The sequence below is a fragment of the Colius striatus genome, chromosome 2 (assembly GCF_028858725.1).
Source record: "Colius striatus isolate bColStr4 chromosome 2, bColStr4.1.hap1, whole genome shotgun sequence".
NCBI classification, from domain to species: Eukaryota; Metazoa; Chordata; class Aves; order Coliiformes; family Coliidae; genus Colius; species Colius striatus.
Window position 1 is genome coordinate 102,436,377 of NC_084760.1, and position 18,726 is coordinate 102,455,102.

At 39.8% G+C, this 18,726-nt stretch overlaps 1 protein-coding gene across 1 annotated transcript in view; it reads right to left on the reverse strand.

Annotated features, from left to right (window-relative positions):
- Positions 1–6: 6 nt before the first annotated feature.
- The window catches only part of IGF2R (insulin like growth factor 2 receptor), a 58,995-nt gene continuing 40,275 nt past the window's right edge, over positions 7–18,726 (reverse strand). Inside the window, exons 33-48 of the mRNA XM_061991626.1 lie at positions 18,517–18,639; positions 17,268–17,530; positions 13,674–13,886; positions 12,707–12,856; positions 11,417–11,578; positions 10,690–10,897; positions 10,168–10,314; positions 9,461–9,695; positions 8,363–8,499; positions 6,957–7,071; positions 5,739–5,885; positions 4,196–4,380; positions 3,517–3,703; positions 2,253–2,417; positions 1,657–1,726; positions 7–1,568 (exon numbers count right to left, since the gene is read on the reverse strand). Coding sequence (XP_061847610.1) covers positions 1,167–1,568; positions 1,657–1,726; positions 2,253–2,417; positions 3,517–3,703; positions 4,196–4,380; positions 5,739–5,885; positions 6,957–7,071; positions 8,363–8,499; positions 9,461–9,695; positions 10,168–10,314; positions 10,690–10,897; positions 11,417–11,578; positions 12,707–12,856; positions 13,674–13,886; positions 17,268–17,530; positions 18,517–18,639 — 2,909 coding nt within the window. The 3' untranslated portion in view covers positions 7–1,166. The remainder of the gene's footprint in view (positions 1,569–1,656; positions 1,727–2,252; positions 2,418–3,516; positions 3,704–4,195; positions 4,381–5,738; positions 5,886–6,956; positions 7,072–8,362; positions 8,500–9,460; positions 9,696–10,167; positions 10,315–10,689; positions 10,898–11,416; positions 11,579–12,706; positions 12,857–13,673; positions 13,887–17,267; positions 17,531–18,516; positions 18,640–18,726) is intronic.

An 18,726-nucleotide genomic window follows, 5' to 3' on the forward strand; every position in this document is an offset into this window, starting at 1 on the left:
CCAGACTTGAGATGTGGGATTTGGAATACCCACTTCATATCTTTTATTGAAACTGCTGAATACTTTATATTACACTATTTTGATTCAAAATGGAGTTTTTTATAAAAAGAAACCATTGTTGAAACCAAGTAAGCCAGCCAAAAGGAACAATGAGATGTTTCAAAAAAAGGTAACTAGTAACAATGCTTTGAAACCCTATCATTGCCCATAATTTAACTTAGGAAACACCTGGAGGAGAGCAAGACTGCTAGAGAAAATTTCACTTTCATTCATTGCCAGCAACATTTCAAATCAATGACCACAGCCAGGACTAGCATAAGAGCCAGAACACAAGCTATCAGAAAACAATTCTGCTTCTATGTCCTTGGAAATTCTGGTTCTCTGTGCAGACAGCCTGGTCCTGACATAATCTAGAGAAAAAAAAAAAAATATATCTTTGGGTGCTTATCAGCTGCTTAGGCAAATACTGATGAAGTCAGTCATATGACCAGTACCAAAAAAAACAATATTCATGCAAAGAACAGTAACCATTTCAGGCTAAAGCGATACCGAGCCGTACCTTTCAGTCAATACCTTTGAATCAATGATCTGTTTAAATTAGAATGGATACTCAAATTTACAGGATAAATTAGACCAGTTCCAAAATTTACATCAAATCACCCAAACACACAAAAGTTATAATTTTTCCTTTTCTTACAATAGGTGAACCCATAGAATAATACCCTGCCGGCAGGAAGAACGTGTTGCTATTACACAAACCTGAGTAGTGAGGATCAATAAATACAGGAGTTAAAATGCTAGTAGTCAGATAACTTGAGTCTCAGGAGCCAGGGGCTTCATTGAGCCTTAATCCTTTCCTTTGAGGTTTTTCTCCTTTTTAAGCAAGCAAGTAATATCTACACTGAGGCTTTAAAAAACCAAAAAGGTGTCCTGGCTAGAGAGAGTCAGTATAACTGAGCCAACTGGATGTTAGAAATCCAGTTGTTACGGAACAGATCATTGTAAACCACCATGAAATCTCTCTCTTCTTCCCTTTTCAATGGTTTCTTGTTAAAGGCAAAATTCAGAAAAATCTTTTCAGGCTGAAGTCCTCATATTTGGTTGGAAATGTTGTCCCATTATATATAATCTCTCTATATATATCTTATTAGGCACAAGAGGGGTTATTAAACATTCAACAAGTCCTCGTCACTATCATCATGAAATGATACTGTATTTCTAGAGTTCTGTGCCTTCTGCTGGCTTGGCTTGGCTTTTGCTTTCCTTTCATTTCCCCCATTCAGCAAATAAGCTTTGTCATCGCTTCCAAGACTGGGTGGCTTCTTTTGTGGGTGCTTGCTCTTCTCTAGTCCTCTTCCTGTCTGAATCTTTACATCTGGAATGGTTAACACTTCATCCTCACTGTCCAGATCATCCACACGAAGAGAGGTAAATGCTTCAGATGTAACAGACTTGGTAGTTACGTGACCATTCTCCTGCCCTCCTTTTGTTGTTTTATGATTCGGTGCTGCAATTTCTTCCATGAGCCACTCTGTTTCATTTTCATTAGATTCCTCTTCACTGTTTATCTGCAAGAGTGAGATTACATATTAATAAAAGCTTCGAATTAAGAAAGCTTGAAAAGAAACAAAATCTTCGATTTTGCCACTGTATTACCTTTGTATATTTGTAGGAAACACCAGATGTCCTTCTGCAGCAGTTTGTTATCTTGTTTATGACGATTTCCCTAAAGAAGGGAAGAATATTGCGTTAGGGAGACTGTATTCCCCTCATTAGCCCTCACTTTTGCTCATCAGATTTTTATCAACATAAAGCATTTCACAAAAAAAATGTAGATCTTCCCCTTTCCCACAGCTTCACAGTAACTGTTCTAAAACACCTCTGACCTTTAGGTCTACAAGGTAAAAAACCAAACTAGTCTGGAAAGCAGAGAAACAGCAGAACTTGCACTTGTTCCTTGAAGCTGTTGTCTGGTTCCAGCTTGACATCAAAAAAGGAGAGAGATAGTAAATACTATTGCCACATTGGTTTGTCGTCCTTAATTAGCAGTTGTCCACAACAGACTAGCCCAATTCAGTTGTGTTCTCTGACCTTCAGACAGTAATGAGGAATTTTGTGAATAGAAACCAGCAGTTAGACAGTGCTGCCAACTGAAAACCAGAACTTAAACCTCTGAAGTTCACTACTTCCCTTTAACTGAATAAATCAAGTTCTACACAGGAAATATCTAAAGCCTCACAATCATTTCTTACCTCCTCTCTTTTTTGTAGAAGAGCAAGATTATTAGGCATGCAGTGAGAACAACAAGGAGGACACTCAGCACAGCACCAACAGCCTCACTTCTCCTTGAAAGGCCTTTAGATACTTGAGTCTCCTGATCACTCTGGTGCTCATTGTTTTCTGGATCGCTGGTTGATCTAATAACAAATCAGGGAGAAAGGGATGAGCATGACCTATTGACTGGTTGCATCAAACTGGACTAGATGCACCAGATTCTAAGAAATTAAACACAGCACATCATCCTGTCAGTCCTACCCGACAGCTGTAAAAAAAATGAGTTTAGAGGATATCACGGTAAGTAAAAAAAAACCCAAAAAACTCCACTGAAAAATGTATGTATTGTCTCTACATCCCAACATGCTTTCCAACAGTGCATAAAAATGATTACAGTCAAGACTGAATTGCATTATTAGGCACTGCAGAGCTTGCACAGCAGCAGCTATTCACACGAAACTGCTATTTTAGAAACAAATCTGCACCTGAGCAACCTGCAAAAGCTAGAGCAAGTATTTAGCTTCCAGATGACGATGGCACCTACACAGATCTCAGTCACTAAATGCCTGTTTAAACCAGAATAAACAGTTTCCCTGTGTTTTCAAGCTAGCAGCCAGAAACTGAACAGTCCTAGAAGCAGTGACTCCATTCTTTACTGCAAGGCTGCCTACACATCAAGAATGCTGGTACCTACACGCAATCACTCAACTTGTAACACAGCCACCTCACTGGGTTTTTCTGGATCTGTAGACAAGCTGATTGTAATTAACTGCAGAAATATCACATTTTTTCCTCTATGACCTGTAATGAATTTCACTCCATCTTAAAGAAGTAGGCAGAGAGATGGGAAGGCCAGCCTTTGCCATGGCTTTCAAGTTTTCCAGACTGTTAAGGCAACGACAACAAAAAAAGGTTACCCAATACTGGGTACTCCTCTCACTAACAGGAGACATCATGTTCTGTTACCTACAGTAGGTTTTACTTAGTGAGAACAACAATATTAATTTCACCATGCCTCTCCCTTTCTGTGCAAACGAGCAGCTTTAGGTCCAGATCAACTTGGCAAGTTTTTATTTGGTGGTCATGTGCCAAACATGAACATCAACTCCATCGGGGTAGATGGAGTCTACTGCTTTTTTAGCTTTTCCTTTTCGCATAGTCACTGTGATGAACAAATTCAAAAAGCCCTTCCGCTGAGGAGTGTTGAGGAGAGCTGCTTTCAGAAGATGGTGAACTACTTACATTAACGGACACACAGCATCTGTGTACCAGGTAAATAAGTACTGGCAATCTGCTGTCTCATGAAGGAATTCAGGAATGCCTTCCTTCACATGTGGATTACAGTGGAAGAAGATGGTTGAAGACACAAATTTTGATTTATCTTTACCACATCTGGAGTCTGATGAAAATATGACATCCAAGTCATCATCTACAACGAGAAGAAAACTTTACATAGTTTAATACTTCCTTGAGAACATGCCATTAACTCTAGATCCTGGAAAGTTATGTACTGTTCTACAGTCACAGCTTACAACTTGGCAGTATCTGCAGTTGAGCTTACTTTTACGTGGTTGATCCCATCAACTGCTATGGAACAGGGAGCTAAGCTCTTCACAAGAAAAAGTGGCTAGATGGAGATTATTCTTATGTAGCACAAGCACAGAGTGAAACAGCAGACCAAGTCTTTTATCTTATATTGTCTCTACGAAAATCTTTCCGAAAGTGGCATGCCCAGAATCTGTTAAGCCCCCATTTGCAACTGAGTTTATACTGTAATTAAAAAGAACAACCTAAATTCTGCTAGACAAACTCTAGCTACCTTTAGAGAAACAGACTAGCACAGACACTGTGAAACAAGAGCCATTTTCTGATGAAGCAATTCAGAGTATCAAGCAAGTCTGGCTAGTGAGCAAGTACTTACCATCAACATAATATTTAGCTTTTCTGGCAGAGCCAATTCTCCGAAAGCGACGTTCATTAGTTTTAACCTGGCAGATGTTTGCTCCAGAGCATTCCGGGAAACTTGAGTTTCTAATACCAGAAAGTTGAATTTCATATGTATATTTATCACCATTTGTCCTTATGTCACCAGAAGCCATGTGCAACCTGAGGAAACAAAGGGCAGGCTTATCTTTAAATCTAAACTCAAGACTTAGGTTATTCCTACAACAAGCCTGACAGTGGTAGCTACTACCTCTGATTGATTCCAGAGCAAGTTGGAGTGACAGGTCTAGCAACCAAAAAAATGCAGGACTGATGTTCCTTCCTGAACATTACATATGAGGATTATATTTAGCATAAATACAATCTTTCTAAAAAAAAAAGCACAAAAAGTCAGCTTTTCTTGTTGTATTGCCATCAGTAGACATATGAACAGGTAAATACCTCCAAAGAATTAAGAGAAACTGGAGACAAAAGCATGATTCAGCAGCTCATACAGTGACCTAGCTAGCCTACTGATCAGAAGAACCACATTGTGTGCCCTGTAGCCATGAAAAACAGCGGAACTTAACTGCCTTCTCCCAAAGGGCAAATAGTTCTAATACAAGTGTTACCTAAGTATTATTTACAACTGTATCCTTTCACGCTGCTGGTCAGAGTGAGAACGCTCTAAGATCCATAGCTCTTTGTTCTAGCTCTAATCTAGCTCTCTAATCTCACGTTACATCAAGCTCTATTTTTGTCCTGACTTCCTCTCCTCCTTCAACCAAGTCTGGTTTAGTTTTGTTTTTTTCTCTATGCTTGTAATGCTACCACCACATCTGCATAGCAGGTTTATTCACAACCTACTGCTCACTTACTCCAAGTCTGTACACTAGGGGTCTGTACCCTGCAAGCAGAGTTTATTTTCCCCCTAACACTAGTACGGACAGATTTCCTTCCACAACACTAACTATTGATGTTCATTATAGCAGTTTATACAAGGTTCTCAACCAGAGTTATGTGCAAGGTGTAGTACAGTCAGTCTAACTGCTGGTCTTGCCTTTCATCTCCTGAGTTCAGTCATGTTGGGACTATTCTACGATTTCTCCAAAGCTGTCCTTCCCCACTTCTAAGGGTTCCTACTTCCATACAGATCACCTAAGTAGGAAAAAAGTTGCTATGTAAAAAGCCAAGAAGTACTCCAAGTGAAAAAAAAACAAGTTCCCTGGCAATGAACTGGTGCCTAGGTACAATGGAATGAGTAATAACCCACAACTAACATCAAGTACGTACAGGCTTTAGACTAGTCTTCAGTACACCTGGACATGCTCAAAGCTATAAGCCCAGCTGTGAGCTGCACTATTAATTAGACCTTAAGTCAGTCATCAGTACAAAGTGACTTCATTGCTATTTCTACTTGACAGCTAAGAGGAACATTCACACCAAGCTCTCTTTTCTTGCAGTACAGTTCTGCAGAACTAAGGTATTGTGGATTTTCATTGTTGGTGGGGTTTTGTTGTTAGGGATTTCTTTTTACTTACTTGTAATAAACATCCCCCAAAGAGAAGTTTTTCCCAGTTGCAGGATTAATAACTGTTCCATTCACGACCTCCACCTCCTGCTGCTTGACAGCACAAGCGGCACGTGTGTCCCAAGTGATGTAGTAAGCACAATTTTCTTCATCAATCCTACCAAATAACAGATAAGTCATGATTCCAGGAAACAGTAACAAGCTCTTAGTATCTTGAGAAAGGAAAGACACAGCTTCTAACTGACATGTGGTAATGTCCTGCCTAAGCATCATAGAATCGTAGAATGGTAGGAGTTGGAAGGGACCTTTAGAGATCATCTAGTCTAACCTCCCTGCAGAAGCAGGGTCACCTAGATAAGGTCACATAGGAACACGTCCAGGTGGGTCTTGAAGACCTCCAAGGAAGGAGACTTATGCCAAGAGTAAGCTAAAATCATCAAGGAGCACTCAAAAAGAACTACTTGAAGAGTTGCACTGCACTTTTCTCCAGTTCCAAGATCTAAAGAGACCTTGGCTGCACTTGAATCTCCTACTTTAAAAGTTCAGAAGTCACACAGCGTATCAGAAGGTTTTATCAAAATATTCTAGTTAACAAACTTGTCAGGTTGCTCTTGGCAGGTTTAAGGTGCTGTCCATTATTTAACTAGGACAAGGAGTAAAAACTAATTGGATTTTGCCACATGGTTCTTTGGCTTATACTGAGCATCTTGCTCAGTTTCACAATTCTACAAAGAATATATTATTAACCAAAACAAGACTGAGCAAAAAGTCAAGCTTACTTAATATTTATGATCATACATAGATACATATATCTATCTCAATTTGGACAGTTTCTAGTTAAAGAATCTGTACTGAGGCAGTAACTAGCCATGTTTTATTAGCTCCCTTATCTACATTAAGTATTCTCTACTAAACAGATTTTGAGCAAAGTTACAAAGTGATTGTACTACAACTGACATGGAAAACAACATCGCAGCCTGTAAGATATAACTTGGAAGTATAATGCTTAAATTTTTGCCCAGAAATTTTAAGATAAGAATATAGTTGTGTATGGAAGTGAACAGGTGCAAAAACCCCGGAAGATTCATGTCTTACCAGTACAGGCCAAGGACAATTTTAGAGACTGTTCGACAGAATGGACAGTCACTGTCCCAAGACTTACAGTTTACTTAGAGAGGTACAAAGGAATAAACCATGAAGATCAGTGCTATATTAATTTGTTACTCACCTCTGCAGCACGGGCATGCCAGCTGTTTTTGCACATTTCAGTTCTATAATTGTCCTTACTTTCTTGTTTTTCCTGCATTCCTGCCCACTGGAATAACTAATATACACTGTATCACCTAGAAAAGAAAAATGATGATGCTCAGTCTTTGTAAGCAGCTATCAAACTCCCTTTCCACATTCTCCAGATTTCATTAGTTTAGATTAACTTGCAGAATTTTTTCTCCCCTGCATAAACCATGTATCAATTACAGCACTTGAGTACTTAGAGGCTGTCACACTGATGGTCATTAAAAAGTTTTTTAAAAAAATCCCTCCTCAAATTCCTTTGTATGTGCCTCGTGTGTTCACAGGATCACACAATTGTTACAGTTGGAAAAAACCTTGAAGATCATCAAGTGCAACTGCTAACATAAGAGTAAATTAAGATATCTAGCAACAGGACAAGGGGTAATGGGATGAAGCTGGAACACAAAAAGTTCCATTTAAACATAAGAAAAAACTATTTCACTGTGAGGGTGAGGGAGCCCTGGCACAGGCCGCCCAGAGGGGTTGTGGAGTCTCCTTCCTTGGAGGTCTTCAAGACCCACCTGGACACGTTCCTGTGCAACCTGATCTAGGTGACCCTGCTTCTGCAGGGGGGTTGGACTAGATGAGCTATAAAGGTCCCTTCCAACCCCTACCATTCTATGATTCTATGATAACCATTTATAAAGAATCTCAGGGACTAAACACATGTAACAGATACCATTGTTTTTGTAGCTGGATGGGAAATTTCCCTCACTTTCAGAAACTCAGCAGTAATTTTTTAAAAATACTCTTTCAACTGCAAACTTGAGATTTCTGGGTTTTTTATTACTCTTTCTCTATAGTGAAACCTATGAGTCATCTCTCACATGCAGCTTCAATTGAAGAAATTAATGGAAATGGAACAAGACTTTCAAAATGGGATGAATAATTACTCCTTCCACAATTAGAGATTCACAGACTGGTTGAGGTTGGAAGGGACCTTTAGAGGTCATCTGCTCCAATACCCCTTGCTCAAGCTAGAGCCAGCTGCCTAGGACCACGTCCAGGCAGCTTTTGAGTATCATCAGGGATGGAGACTCCACAGCCTCACTGGACAACCTGCACCAATGCTTGGTCATCCTCACTGTAAAAAAGCATCTCTTGATGTTCAGATGAACAATTCACCTACAGCTTTAACAACAACACTATTTCCTCCAGTGTTTCCTCATGGCTTAAACATCAATTTTGAGTAGTAGCATTTATTGGTTTTGGTTTTAAAACAGAAGATTCAGTGATAAATGTATTTCAAAATAAAGGCTTCACCATAATTTAAGAACCACTATGGCAAGTCTGTAAGATTTAACTATCTGCAGCTCTCCATGGGAAAGAAATTAACTCTACCTGTCACGTTGAGCTTCTGTGTATGAACAAGTCCAAGAACTTGAACATCTCCACTGTTGCTTTTTCTGCAAATACTGGCTCTTTCAGGGCAGCCTGTGGGTCCCTCATGTACCCTCTGACAGAGATTCATGTAGTACCTATAGAGAATATGCAAAGTAATTTAGACTAAACTGAAAAAGTGAGATATAAACTTCAGAATCCTCATAGGAAGCTAGCTAAGGTGAAAGAAGTTAAATACCCAGATAAGTTGACAGAATAAAGCACATACTGCTAATGTTCAGCAGATTACTTCTATTGTTTTCAAGTAATGACTCTGTGAAAAAAAAGTTGATCATTGACCAGATTAGTTCACTAGTTCATTTTGACCTAGGACAACTAGCAATTAGAACTGAGTCAAGAAATGCCTGGGAGTTTTTCCAGCTATAAAGGTTATAGTACTACCTTAAATTCAGCAACTTTTTGAAGATATACCAGTCACGTTTCATTAGAACAGATGAACTACTAACAATATGGTGAAAGAAACAGTTTTGTTACTCCACAGTTTAACATAAATTTAGAATTAAATGCTCTCCTCCTTGTCACATTGTTTCTGTTTGCTTACTGGAGGGGAAAGGTTGGAGATGCTGATGACTTCCTGCCTTTTATATTTTCCTCTGAGTTCATATTTAGAGGAATAGAGGGGAAAAAAGCTCTACTTAAACTTCAGAGAAAAGTTACACACTTGAGTCAAAAGATACCAAGTCATTAAGATTTTTGTTCAACGTGATCAAGAACTCCAAAAGTTGCATTTAAGCTAAAAAACTACTTTAAGATGGTACTTTAAATAGAAAGCTCTTAAAAAATTTTTATCCTTTAAAAAAGGGTTACCAATAGAAGGAAATGGTGAGGATGATGACAAACTATTCATTTTCTCCAAAAAAAAATAGGTTCCTTTGTGGTTTTTAATGTCTATATGGAGTGACAAATATCAACAGTTTTGAGATGCTGTCAGCAATTTAAACAGACTCTGAACAGCGAACAACAGAAGTACTATGCCACATTACAACTTGAAGTGTATTGATTAGCAAGCTGCTCCCTAGGAGTTGGCTCATTACTCACGAGTTTCCATTGTGGAAAATGATCCATGATCCTGTCACGGAAGAGAGCATTCTCAAGTCATAAGTTTTGTGTTTTTGGACAAACTTGCACTCCATCCTCTTGGGAGGACAAACAGCCTGAGTCTTCCATTCAAACGTCACAGCACAATCAAGTGTCTCACTCAGAAGGTACGGTCTACCAACACCAGCATTTTCATCACACGTGAAGATAATGGTAGACTCCCTTCTTGCAGTTGCTATAAAGGAGGAAGATTGAGGGAGAAAGAAAAAAAGGAAAAAACTTCCAATAGGCTTTCAGACATGCATGAATTTTACTGTAGCAATTTTGCAGTATTGATAAAAATTTTACTCAGATATTGCTTCAGACAGCAAAAAGGCACAAATGCTCTACCCAGCAATTTTATTCCCTAGGTTAGCTTTCATGCTTTTTAGGAAGCAGTGCTCCTTCCAAAATAACTGGTTACCACCAAAGCAGAACTTGTGACTTGAACATTCGTGATCTAAAGGCATGAACTTTTTATTTCAAATGTATTATGCTCACTCACTTGAGCAAAGTCAGGTTTGTCCCATCGATTCCTTGTCTTGCCCACTCCTGACCTTCTGCCTCTGCTGTATTGCACCAGAGACCTTTTTGCTCTTTTGCTCAGCCTGATAATGGTTAATTGTGTTAGTTCAGATCTTTACACATGAAGTAAAAGAGATTCTTACCATTGCCACAAAACCCCCATTTTCCATCTCCCTGGTAGTTTTCAGTTGTAGCGCACCATGGCCTATTCTTTTCTGCTGTAATACACTCCTCATAGGTCTTCCCCTGGTACTTGAAGGGGAACACACAAAGCTCTCCCTTTTCAGTCACTGAGAAGGAAAGGCACATCCTCTTAACATGCAGGTATATCACTATGCAGTACCACAATCAAAGCCTGTATTTCAACACTACTGAAGAATAGTCATATGCAGAGACACACAACAGAAACACTGAGACACTGAGTCTAAACTCAATTAGTAAACTAAGACGTAGTGTCTAATTAGATACTATAACCCCTACAGAAAAAGTTGCACTCTCTCCTGTAGGAGATACACATTGCGTGTGATTTAATGAAACTACATGTTTTAATTAACATACACAAAACCTATGTTACTTCCCTCGTTTTGCAATAAAATCTCACATCTTAAGGTTAAAACAAAAGCTGACAAGTTTCTACGTCAAGAACGGCTCTGCTTCGCTCTCACCTGGAGGGCATCGATCACCTCCTGTATACTGCAAGATGACTGTTTCATCCTGGTGGCTGTAGTCCATTTTCATTTGTTTCACATTTCCAAAAGATGAAACACCACTTTCAGATGTCAGACACACTGCCCCATCTTTGCATTTTCCCGGGGGCAAGTCTGCTGCCTTACTGCAAACACCAACATGGTAACTTTTGGATCCAGAAAATACCTGTGAAGACATCCACAAGTGTCACAAACAAGGCTGCCTCAGAGCCTACAGGGAGCACTTACAAAGAACCACCCAAGTGCTTTATAAGCCAAGTTTCATGCAGTACCTGCATAACCCAGTAGGCAAAGACAGTAATTTGTCAAGTCTGGCCTTCCTTAATTTGGCACAACTACTTACTGGTACTACAGATATAGTACCAGTAAGTCTGTTCAGCAGATTTCTTTTCATGTTCAGGACTCTGCCACAGGTGAAGACTTCTCCTTCCTTTCCCCATCAGTATATGCATGAATTTCTCTCTCCAAAACATTAGAAATCTTAATGTTATTCCCATTGATACTATTCCCTCTGTCACAGTCCAAAAACCAATGCTGATCACAGGTGCAGCACATACTTAAGTCTCCTCTGAGACTCCAAGGTGCTCAAAAGAAACTCTTGCCTCAGTTTTATAATGTTGACAATGGGCATTTGGAAAAACAATTAAAAATAAAGAAATAAAATGACACCACCAGAAGGCATTACCTCAAATGATCTTCCAGAAAGGCTGGTCAGGTTAAAAGTATAGTGTAGCTGTTCATCAGTCACAGAGCAGCCTAAAGTTTTCACTTTGTCAGGACACACCACTGGAGTTTCCCACTCAAACACAAAACTGCAGTCAAGTTTTCTTACCATCTTTGGTTTGCCCTGTTACCAAAGAACCCAGCAAGATACATTAGGTTTACTTTTTTTGAGAGTTTGTTTCTCTTTCTGCATTCCTGCCTCATCCAACAGTTAATCTCAGTTATTACTGAGGCTAGACTTTACTGACTCTAGGACAAACACCAGGTCTTTCTATTACAATCAGTACCAAAAAAGCTACAAGTGAAGAACATTCTACCGAGCTCCAGAAAACAATCAAAGCAGTAACTGAAGTACACAAGCTTGCTTATTAATTAGCGTTAAAGATTTTTATTTCTGGCTTAGTTGGAAGCAGTAAGAAGAGTGTGTGTGAGACCAGTGTTTCCTCATGATAAAGAGCATTAAGAAAGTTCAGAGTTAAAGTTCAGAAAGAATGCTGTTTCCTTAGTTATTTTTTAAATAGAAATACAGAGTATGGCCTGTGTAATATTCAGAGTTGCCTGGAGTTTCAGCTCATGACCCATGTTGACAGAAAATAGTTTCACCATGTACCTTCAATACACTCTAGTTTGCCACACGTCCTATCCAAGTGTTTCTCTACAGTTTGTTGAAGCAGTCAAAAAATGCGTGTCAGTTTCACACCACCATACAACCTCAATTTAGCATTTAGGTGTCAACACAAAATTAAAACCTAAGTACTTAAAGGCAATTTTTTTTAAGTTGTGTATGATTGGGGAAAAGGTTACAACATAGGGGACACATTTCATAGTTATAGTTACATTTTACAGTTACACTGGTTCTTGGGTTAGCTTGTGGTAGAAGTACAAGCTTTTGGACCCAGACAAGGTGCAACACAGCATTAACATCAGTAGTAAGTTATTGCTACATTACTTCTGTGGAATCTGATCCCTGAAACTACCAGAACCTGGTACTGTCAAAGCCTAAAGTCCAAGCACTCTGAAATGTGGCAGTGTAAGGTTAGTGTTTGGACTTTATGATCTTCCAACCAAAATGATCCCATAAAATTTTGCCCGGTTAAGAACAGAAATACTAAATATTGAAGTGTTAGGTATTTAAGTAGTCAAGAATACAAATACTAAGTATATTCCTTGCTAAAACTAAATCAAGGATTTGTTTCGAACAAAGCTAATACCGGTTACTACCAGTATCAGTATAAGTTAACATATGTCTTACCAGACTACTTCCTTGGCTGCAGTGAAATACAATAAGAGAAGAATAGTTCAATTTGTTGTTTGTCTGACACGGAGTAGTGCTGTTGTAAGTGATGTAAACTTCATTTACCGCCTCATTTAACTTGGGAGGTTCAGTAACACGACCAATATCCTACAAAGGCAAAAATATGTAGAGACATATGGATCATACCTAGATTTCACATCAGATTCAAATCAATTCAGACTCATCTGTGTGGTTTACACAGAAACACAACTATTGTACTTTCAAAAACTGCATTCTGCACTCAAAGAACAGTTGTTACATTTCAGTCTTAACAAAACACAAGTTGGGCAGCTCAAAACACTCTCTGATTAAGCTTGACAAAAGCCAAGGACATTCTGCATCTTACAGACAGTAAACAGGGTAATATCTGAGTAAGGTCTCTGGATCAATTTGGAAGTTCATGGAAAACTATCGCAGCTTTTTCTGTGTCTCTTCTATAGCTCACAAACTAGATCTCAAAAAGTAAGAACCTCCATCTAGAGGTAATAGCACAGACAAGTCAACTAATATTATATCACAGGCCTGCTGTTCATGCCACAGTCAAGTTCTTCCATTAAAGTACAAAATGCATTTTGGGGCATACTAGGATATATTCTACTTCATGTTGTAACTGGGCATGTTTGATTCCCTGACAGCCATTTCTGTGTCACAGAATGGCATACTAAGATGGATTCTGCTTCCCAGACTCTGCACCTGGCAGACAGCACTACATAAAAAAATTCTTTCTACACATTTTTCCTATTTGTTGAGGTATGGAACCTTCTGACACCAAAGAAACCATCACTGAGGTTCAGGATAGGAAAATACTTTTTCATAGGGAAAAAACTATGCAAGGCATTTGGTTCAAATCAGGTCTCTAGGAAGGGACAGTGCTTTAAACTAGCAGAGAAATGCACGTTTCAGTGATTCTGAGCATAGTACTTACTACTGGTGATCCATTAACAGGAACCATGCAAACAGCTGCTCCAGGTGGGCAATTGACATCTTTGATAGGATTGAGAGGCTCACAAATGTTAACATAGAAGTCTGGAGAAACATCTGTTGTATCTCCATCCACAAATGCCTCATAATACCCAGTGCGATGAATCAGAGGAGACAGGTCAATAAGGGAACTTCCATTCAATACAGAGCACTTCACCTACAAGAAATCACATTTTATTGCACTTACTCTTCTGTTATTTGCTCTGATTTGTTGACAAGCATCCTGTTCTTCATATGGTCAGAAGTGTGGCTGCATTTAAAAGTTTCAAATTTTATTGAATTCAAGCAGAATTACTTTCAGTTTGTCTATAGATACTAAGTACCTATAAGCTACATATGAAAAACCTCTGTCATTTGAACATTCTTACAGAATAGAGTCCATATCAGAACAATACTAAGATACAAAGCTCTGGCTTGTAGACTCCAGCATACATAGTCCCTATGTTTTCATAAGATCAGTAGATGCTACCATTCCTTCCTCTCCTCATCTCTCACTCATCATTGGACAATCTCCAACAAACAAAGCTTAGTTGTAATAAATGACACAAATAAATAGCAAGTAACGTAATTAATGTATTGAAAGTTGATGGTTTAAGCACTGTGTTTCCTCAGAAGCTATTTCATGCATTCTTAAAGCACATAAGTTTACTGACAGCCTATTGGAATTTGGGAATTCTACTCTTGTTTAGATACCAGACAAGAAGCAACAAACAAACCATTTAATTTCAGGATAAGTCATCATTATTGCCACCTAGCTACCATCACACTGATTAGCCAGAGTCACTGTGGATACACTACAGAAAGTGATCACAAACACACTGATGATCACTGAATAGAACTAATAGGCTAGAAAATGCAATGGATTTAGGCACTGTTAATTTGTATTGCAACATATCAGATACTACTGAGGAGGAAACCAGAGTTATGTATAAAGAAAACATCTAAACTCACCTTATAGCTCATTTAGCCCTGTATTACCTTTCCTGGATTTTAATCTCTCCACTCACTACTGGTAACAATCTAACTAGCTAAAATTAACTAAGGACTAGGCTCTAAAATATTGTCTAGAACACCAAGTCAGCCTAGAGTTAAGTGATTCAAATTATTATAGTACATGTTACACAGCAGAGGCAGATTCTAAATTCATGCTGTCAAGATTTATCAGCTTACCAAAGACGGTAAGAAAACTTGCCTGGTCACTAGCACTTGCTTAAGGAACAGACTAGTGCCATGCACAGAATCACTGAATCGCTTTAACTGGAAAAGACTTTTAAGATCATCAAGTCCAACCACTAACCTCACACTGCCAAGCTCATTGCTAAACCATGTCCCTCAGAACACCATCTTTGTGTTTCAAGTATCTCCAGACGTGCGAAATCCACCACCTCCCTGGGCAGTGTATTCCAGGGTCTAACAACCCTCTCAGTGAAAAAGTTCTTCTTGATCTCCAATCTAAGCCTTCCCTGGCTCAACTTGAAGTAATTTCCTCTTGTTCTATCACTCATTATTTGGGAGAAGAGACTAACCCCCACCTCACTACAATCTCCTTCTAAGTGGCCATAGACAGTGATCATGTCTCCCCCAAGCATCCTCTTCTCCTGACTAAACAAACCCAGTTCTCTCAGCTGCTCCTCATAAGACTTGTTCTCCAGACCCTTCACCAGCTTCATTGCCCATCTCTAGACATGCTCCTGCATCCCAACGTCCTTCTTGTAGTGAGGGGCGCAGAACTGAACACAGTATTTGAGATGTGGCCCCACCAGCATCGAGTACAGGAGGACAATCACTTCCCTTAGTCCTGCTGGCCACACTATTTCTGATACAGGCCAGGATGTCATTGGCCTTCTTGGTCACCTGGTTCATGTTCAGTCCACTGCCACTCAACATCCCCAGGTCCTTTTCCATTGGCCAGCTTTCCAGTCATTCTGCCCCAAGCCTTTAGCGTTGCATGAGGTTGTTGTGGCCCAAGTACTGGACCCAGCACTTGGCCTTGTTGAAACTCACACAATTGGCCTCAGCCCATCACTCCAGCATGTCTAGGTCCCTCTGAAGAGCCTTCCTGCCCTCAAGCAGATCTACATACCCACAAAGCTTGGCATCATCTGTGAACTTACCGGGAGTGCACTCGATCCCTTTGTTCAGATCATGGATAGAGATGTCAAACAAATAGGCCCCAGCACCAAGCCCTGGGAACGACACTGGTGACTGGCTGCCAACTGGATTTAACTCCATTCATCACCATTCCCTGGGCTCAGTTGTCCAGACAGTTTTCCACCCATCACAGAGTAGATCCATCCAAGTCATGGGCAGCCAGTTTCTCCAGGAGGATGCTGTGGGAGACTGTGTCAAATGCTGTGGGAGACTGTGTCAAATGCTGTGGGAGACTGTGTCAAATGCTGTGGGAGACTGTGTCAAATGCTGTGGGAGACTGTGTCAAATGCTGTGGGAGACTGTGTCAAAGGCCTTAAAGTCCATGAAGACCACATTCACAGCCTTTCTCTCATCCACTAAGCAGGTCATCTCATTGTAGGAGATCAAGTTAGTCAGGCAGGACCTGCCCTTCATAAAGCCATGTTGACTAGGCCTGAACCTTTGGTTGCCCTGTTATGTGCCTCAGGATGGCCCTCACGATAATCTGTTTCATAACCTTTCCTGGCGCTGAGGTCAGACTGACAGGCCTGTTGTTCCCAGGACCCTCCGTTCTTTCTTGTTGATGAGGGGTCACAGTAGTCATCCTCCAGTCCTCTGGGACCTCCCCAAGAAGCCAGGATAACTGGTAGGTGACAAAGTGGCTTGGCAAGCACTTCCATCAGCTCCCTCAGAACCCTTGAGTGGATCCAGTCCCATCAACTTGTTCATCGAGTTGAAGCAGTAGGTCACACCATTTCCCCATGGACTAAAGGGCTTAATTCTGTCCCCTGTCTCTGTCTTTCAGCTCAAGTGGACAGGTATCCAAAAACAAGTGCTTTTACTTTCAAATACTGAGGCGAAGAAGGCATTAAGTACCTCAGTCTTTTCCTTTACCCTTGGTTACTAAGCTTTCCTAAGTCCATTAAAGGATAAGAATTCTCCTTAGTCCTCTCCTTTTGTTGCTAATGTATTTATAGAAACATTTTCTATTGCCTTTTATAGCGCTGGCCAGTTTAAGTTCTAGTTGGCCTTCGGCCCTTCCAATTTTCTCCCTGCGTAACCTTAGAACCTCCTTGTAGTTGCCTGACCCTTGTTCCAAAGTCTCTTTTTCACAAGCTCCATCATAAGCTCCCTGTTCAGCCATTTGAGTTGTACAGAAAAGCAGCTAAGTAGGTTCTACAGAGAGGTTGTTCTCAAGTGTAAGGTTTTAGCTTGGCTCATCACGCAGACCAGAAGTTTGCCAAATATTGTTCACCTCTGCTGCAAAGTCAGTAAGAACAGTATTTGTGGAGTTCTATGTGAATTTGAGTGCTGTACTACAGGAAGCGATATTTCCTTGAAGAATTTAAAACATATGCTACCATTATGCTTAACACCCCCAAGAAATTCAGGCAAAAGTAATTCTTACCTCTTCCTCACAAGCCAAGGAAGTATGCCAAGAGAAGTAGCTAGTGCATGTCTGCTCATCAAAAGACAGAAAAACAGGTGAGCTGTCATCTCCAACGTCAGATTTGCACACAAAGCTAAAATAGCTCTTATGTTTCAGGTTAGGGTCTGCAGGGCAAGGATCTCCATCTTCATAGACAAGCTTTAACACTTGATCTTCGTAAGTTAAAGTTTTACTCATTTTTCCAGCATTAATTGGTTTTGGACCACCAGTGATGCAGACAGCTAAAGTAAATGAAGCAAACATGTCAAGTCTGATGTAACTACCCTTCAAAATTGCACCATACACCATGAACAGCAGGGAACTTCAGATGTTAGCCTCACTTTACTTTTCCTATGAAAGACAGGCTTTTTCACACCATCCAGAGTTGCCATTAAACTGAGTTTAACTCCACTGAAACAAAGACCAAATCGTGTCTTTAATACTTCATTAACCAGCAGACTGTATTGCATCTTTACACATCTAAGCCATTACAAGAGCACAGTGTTTGGCTACCACTTACCTGAAATCCAAGGGATTAGCATAAAATGTCAAGTCAGATTATATATAGTTTTATTTGGATGCCTGTTAAGTTAACCCAGAATTGTATTCTAACTACACAAAAAAATAATGTCAAATTCACAAGCAATACTCTCATTTTAGCATTTAAAATGCTTAATTTTTCTTATTTTGACAGAAGAGCCAGCAATTCAACCTGATAGAAGGCAGTTTCAAAATACAAGTTAACTGCCACTGATGTTTCAGAAGCACGCAAAACAGAACAGAAAGCTAGGAAGACGATTAGCAAGGGTTCAAAGTGTGGACACAATGATCAGTACATCACCACAGAGCACTGTTTGTGCTCAACTCACTCTAGCTGGAAGCTTCTAACTTCCTCCTTTTCACAACAGTCAAGAAGTGCAGTAGAAGCATTTACAACCCTGCCTTCATCTCCAAAAGAACACCCATCCATTCAAATCTAAAGGGCTTGGACTGGATCAGAACCCATGTAAGTTTAGGAACAGAGTTTGATAGGGTATACATCGCTTCACTTCCTAGAACAGTGTTGCAATCTTCTCAGACAATTCAGCCCCACAGTTATTCTCTTCGCTGCCTAAGGACATATCAGCAATAAAACCTGCACCTCACATTTTACTGTAAACTAGAACATAATTTCCTTTGGCTACTCTGTAGTCAGTGATTACAGGATCAGAGGGTATAAGATGCTTACCAGCTCCATTAGCACATGAACTTTTAGCTTCAGCGCAAACATTCAACTCAATCTTTCTGTTGTGTGAATCACTGATGGTATAGCCAGACTCACGCTTTAGTGACTTTAAATCAAAGAGGTGACCTGTGGGCAGATCAAGGAGTAATTTAACCTTTTCTCAGTTTCAAAATGAAGACATTTCTTGGTACTATGTGCTTTCAATAACTTAAT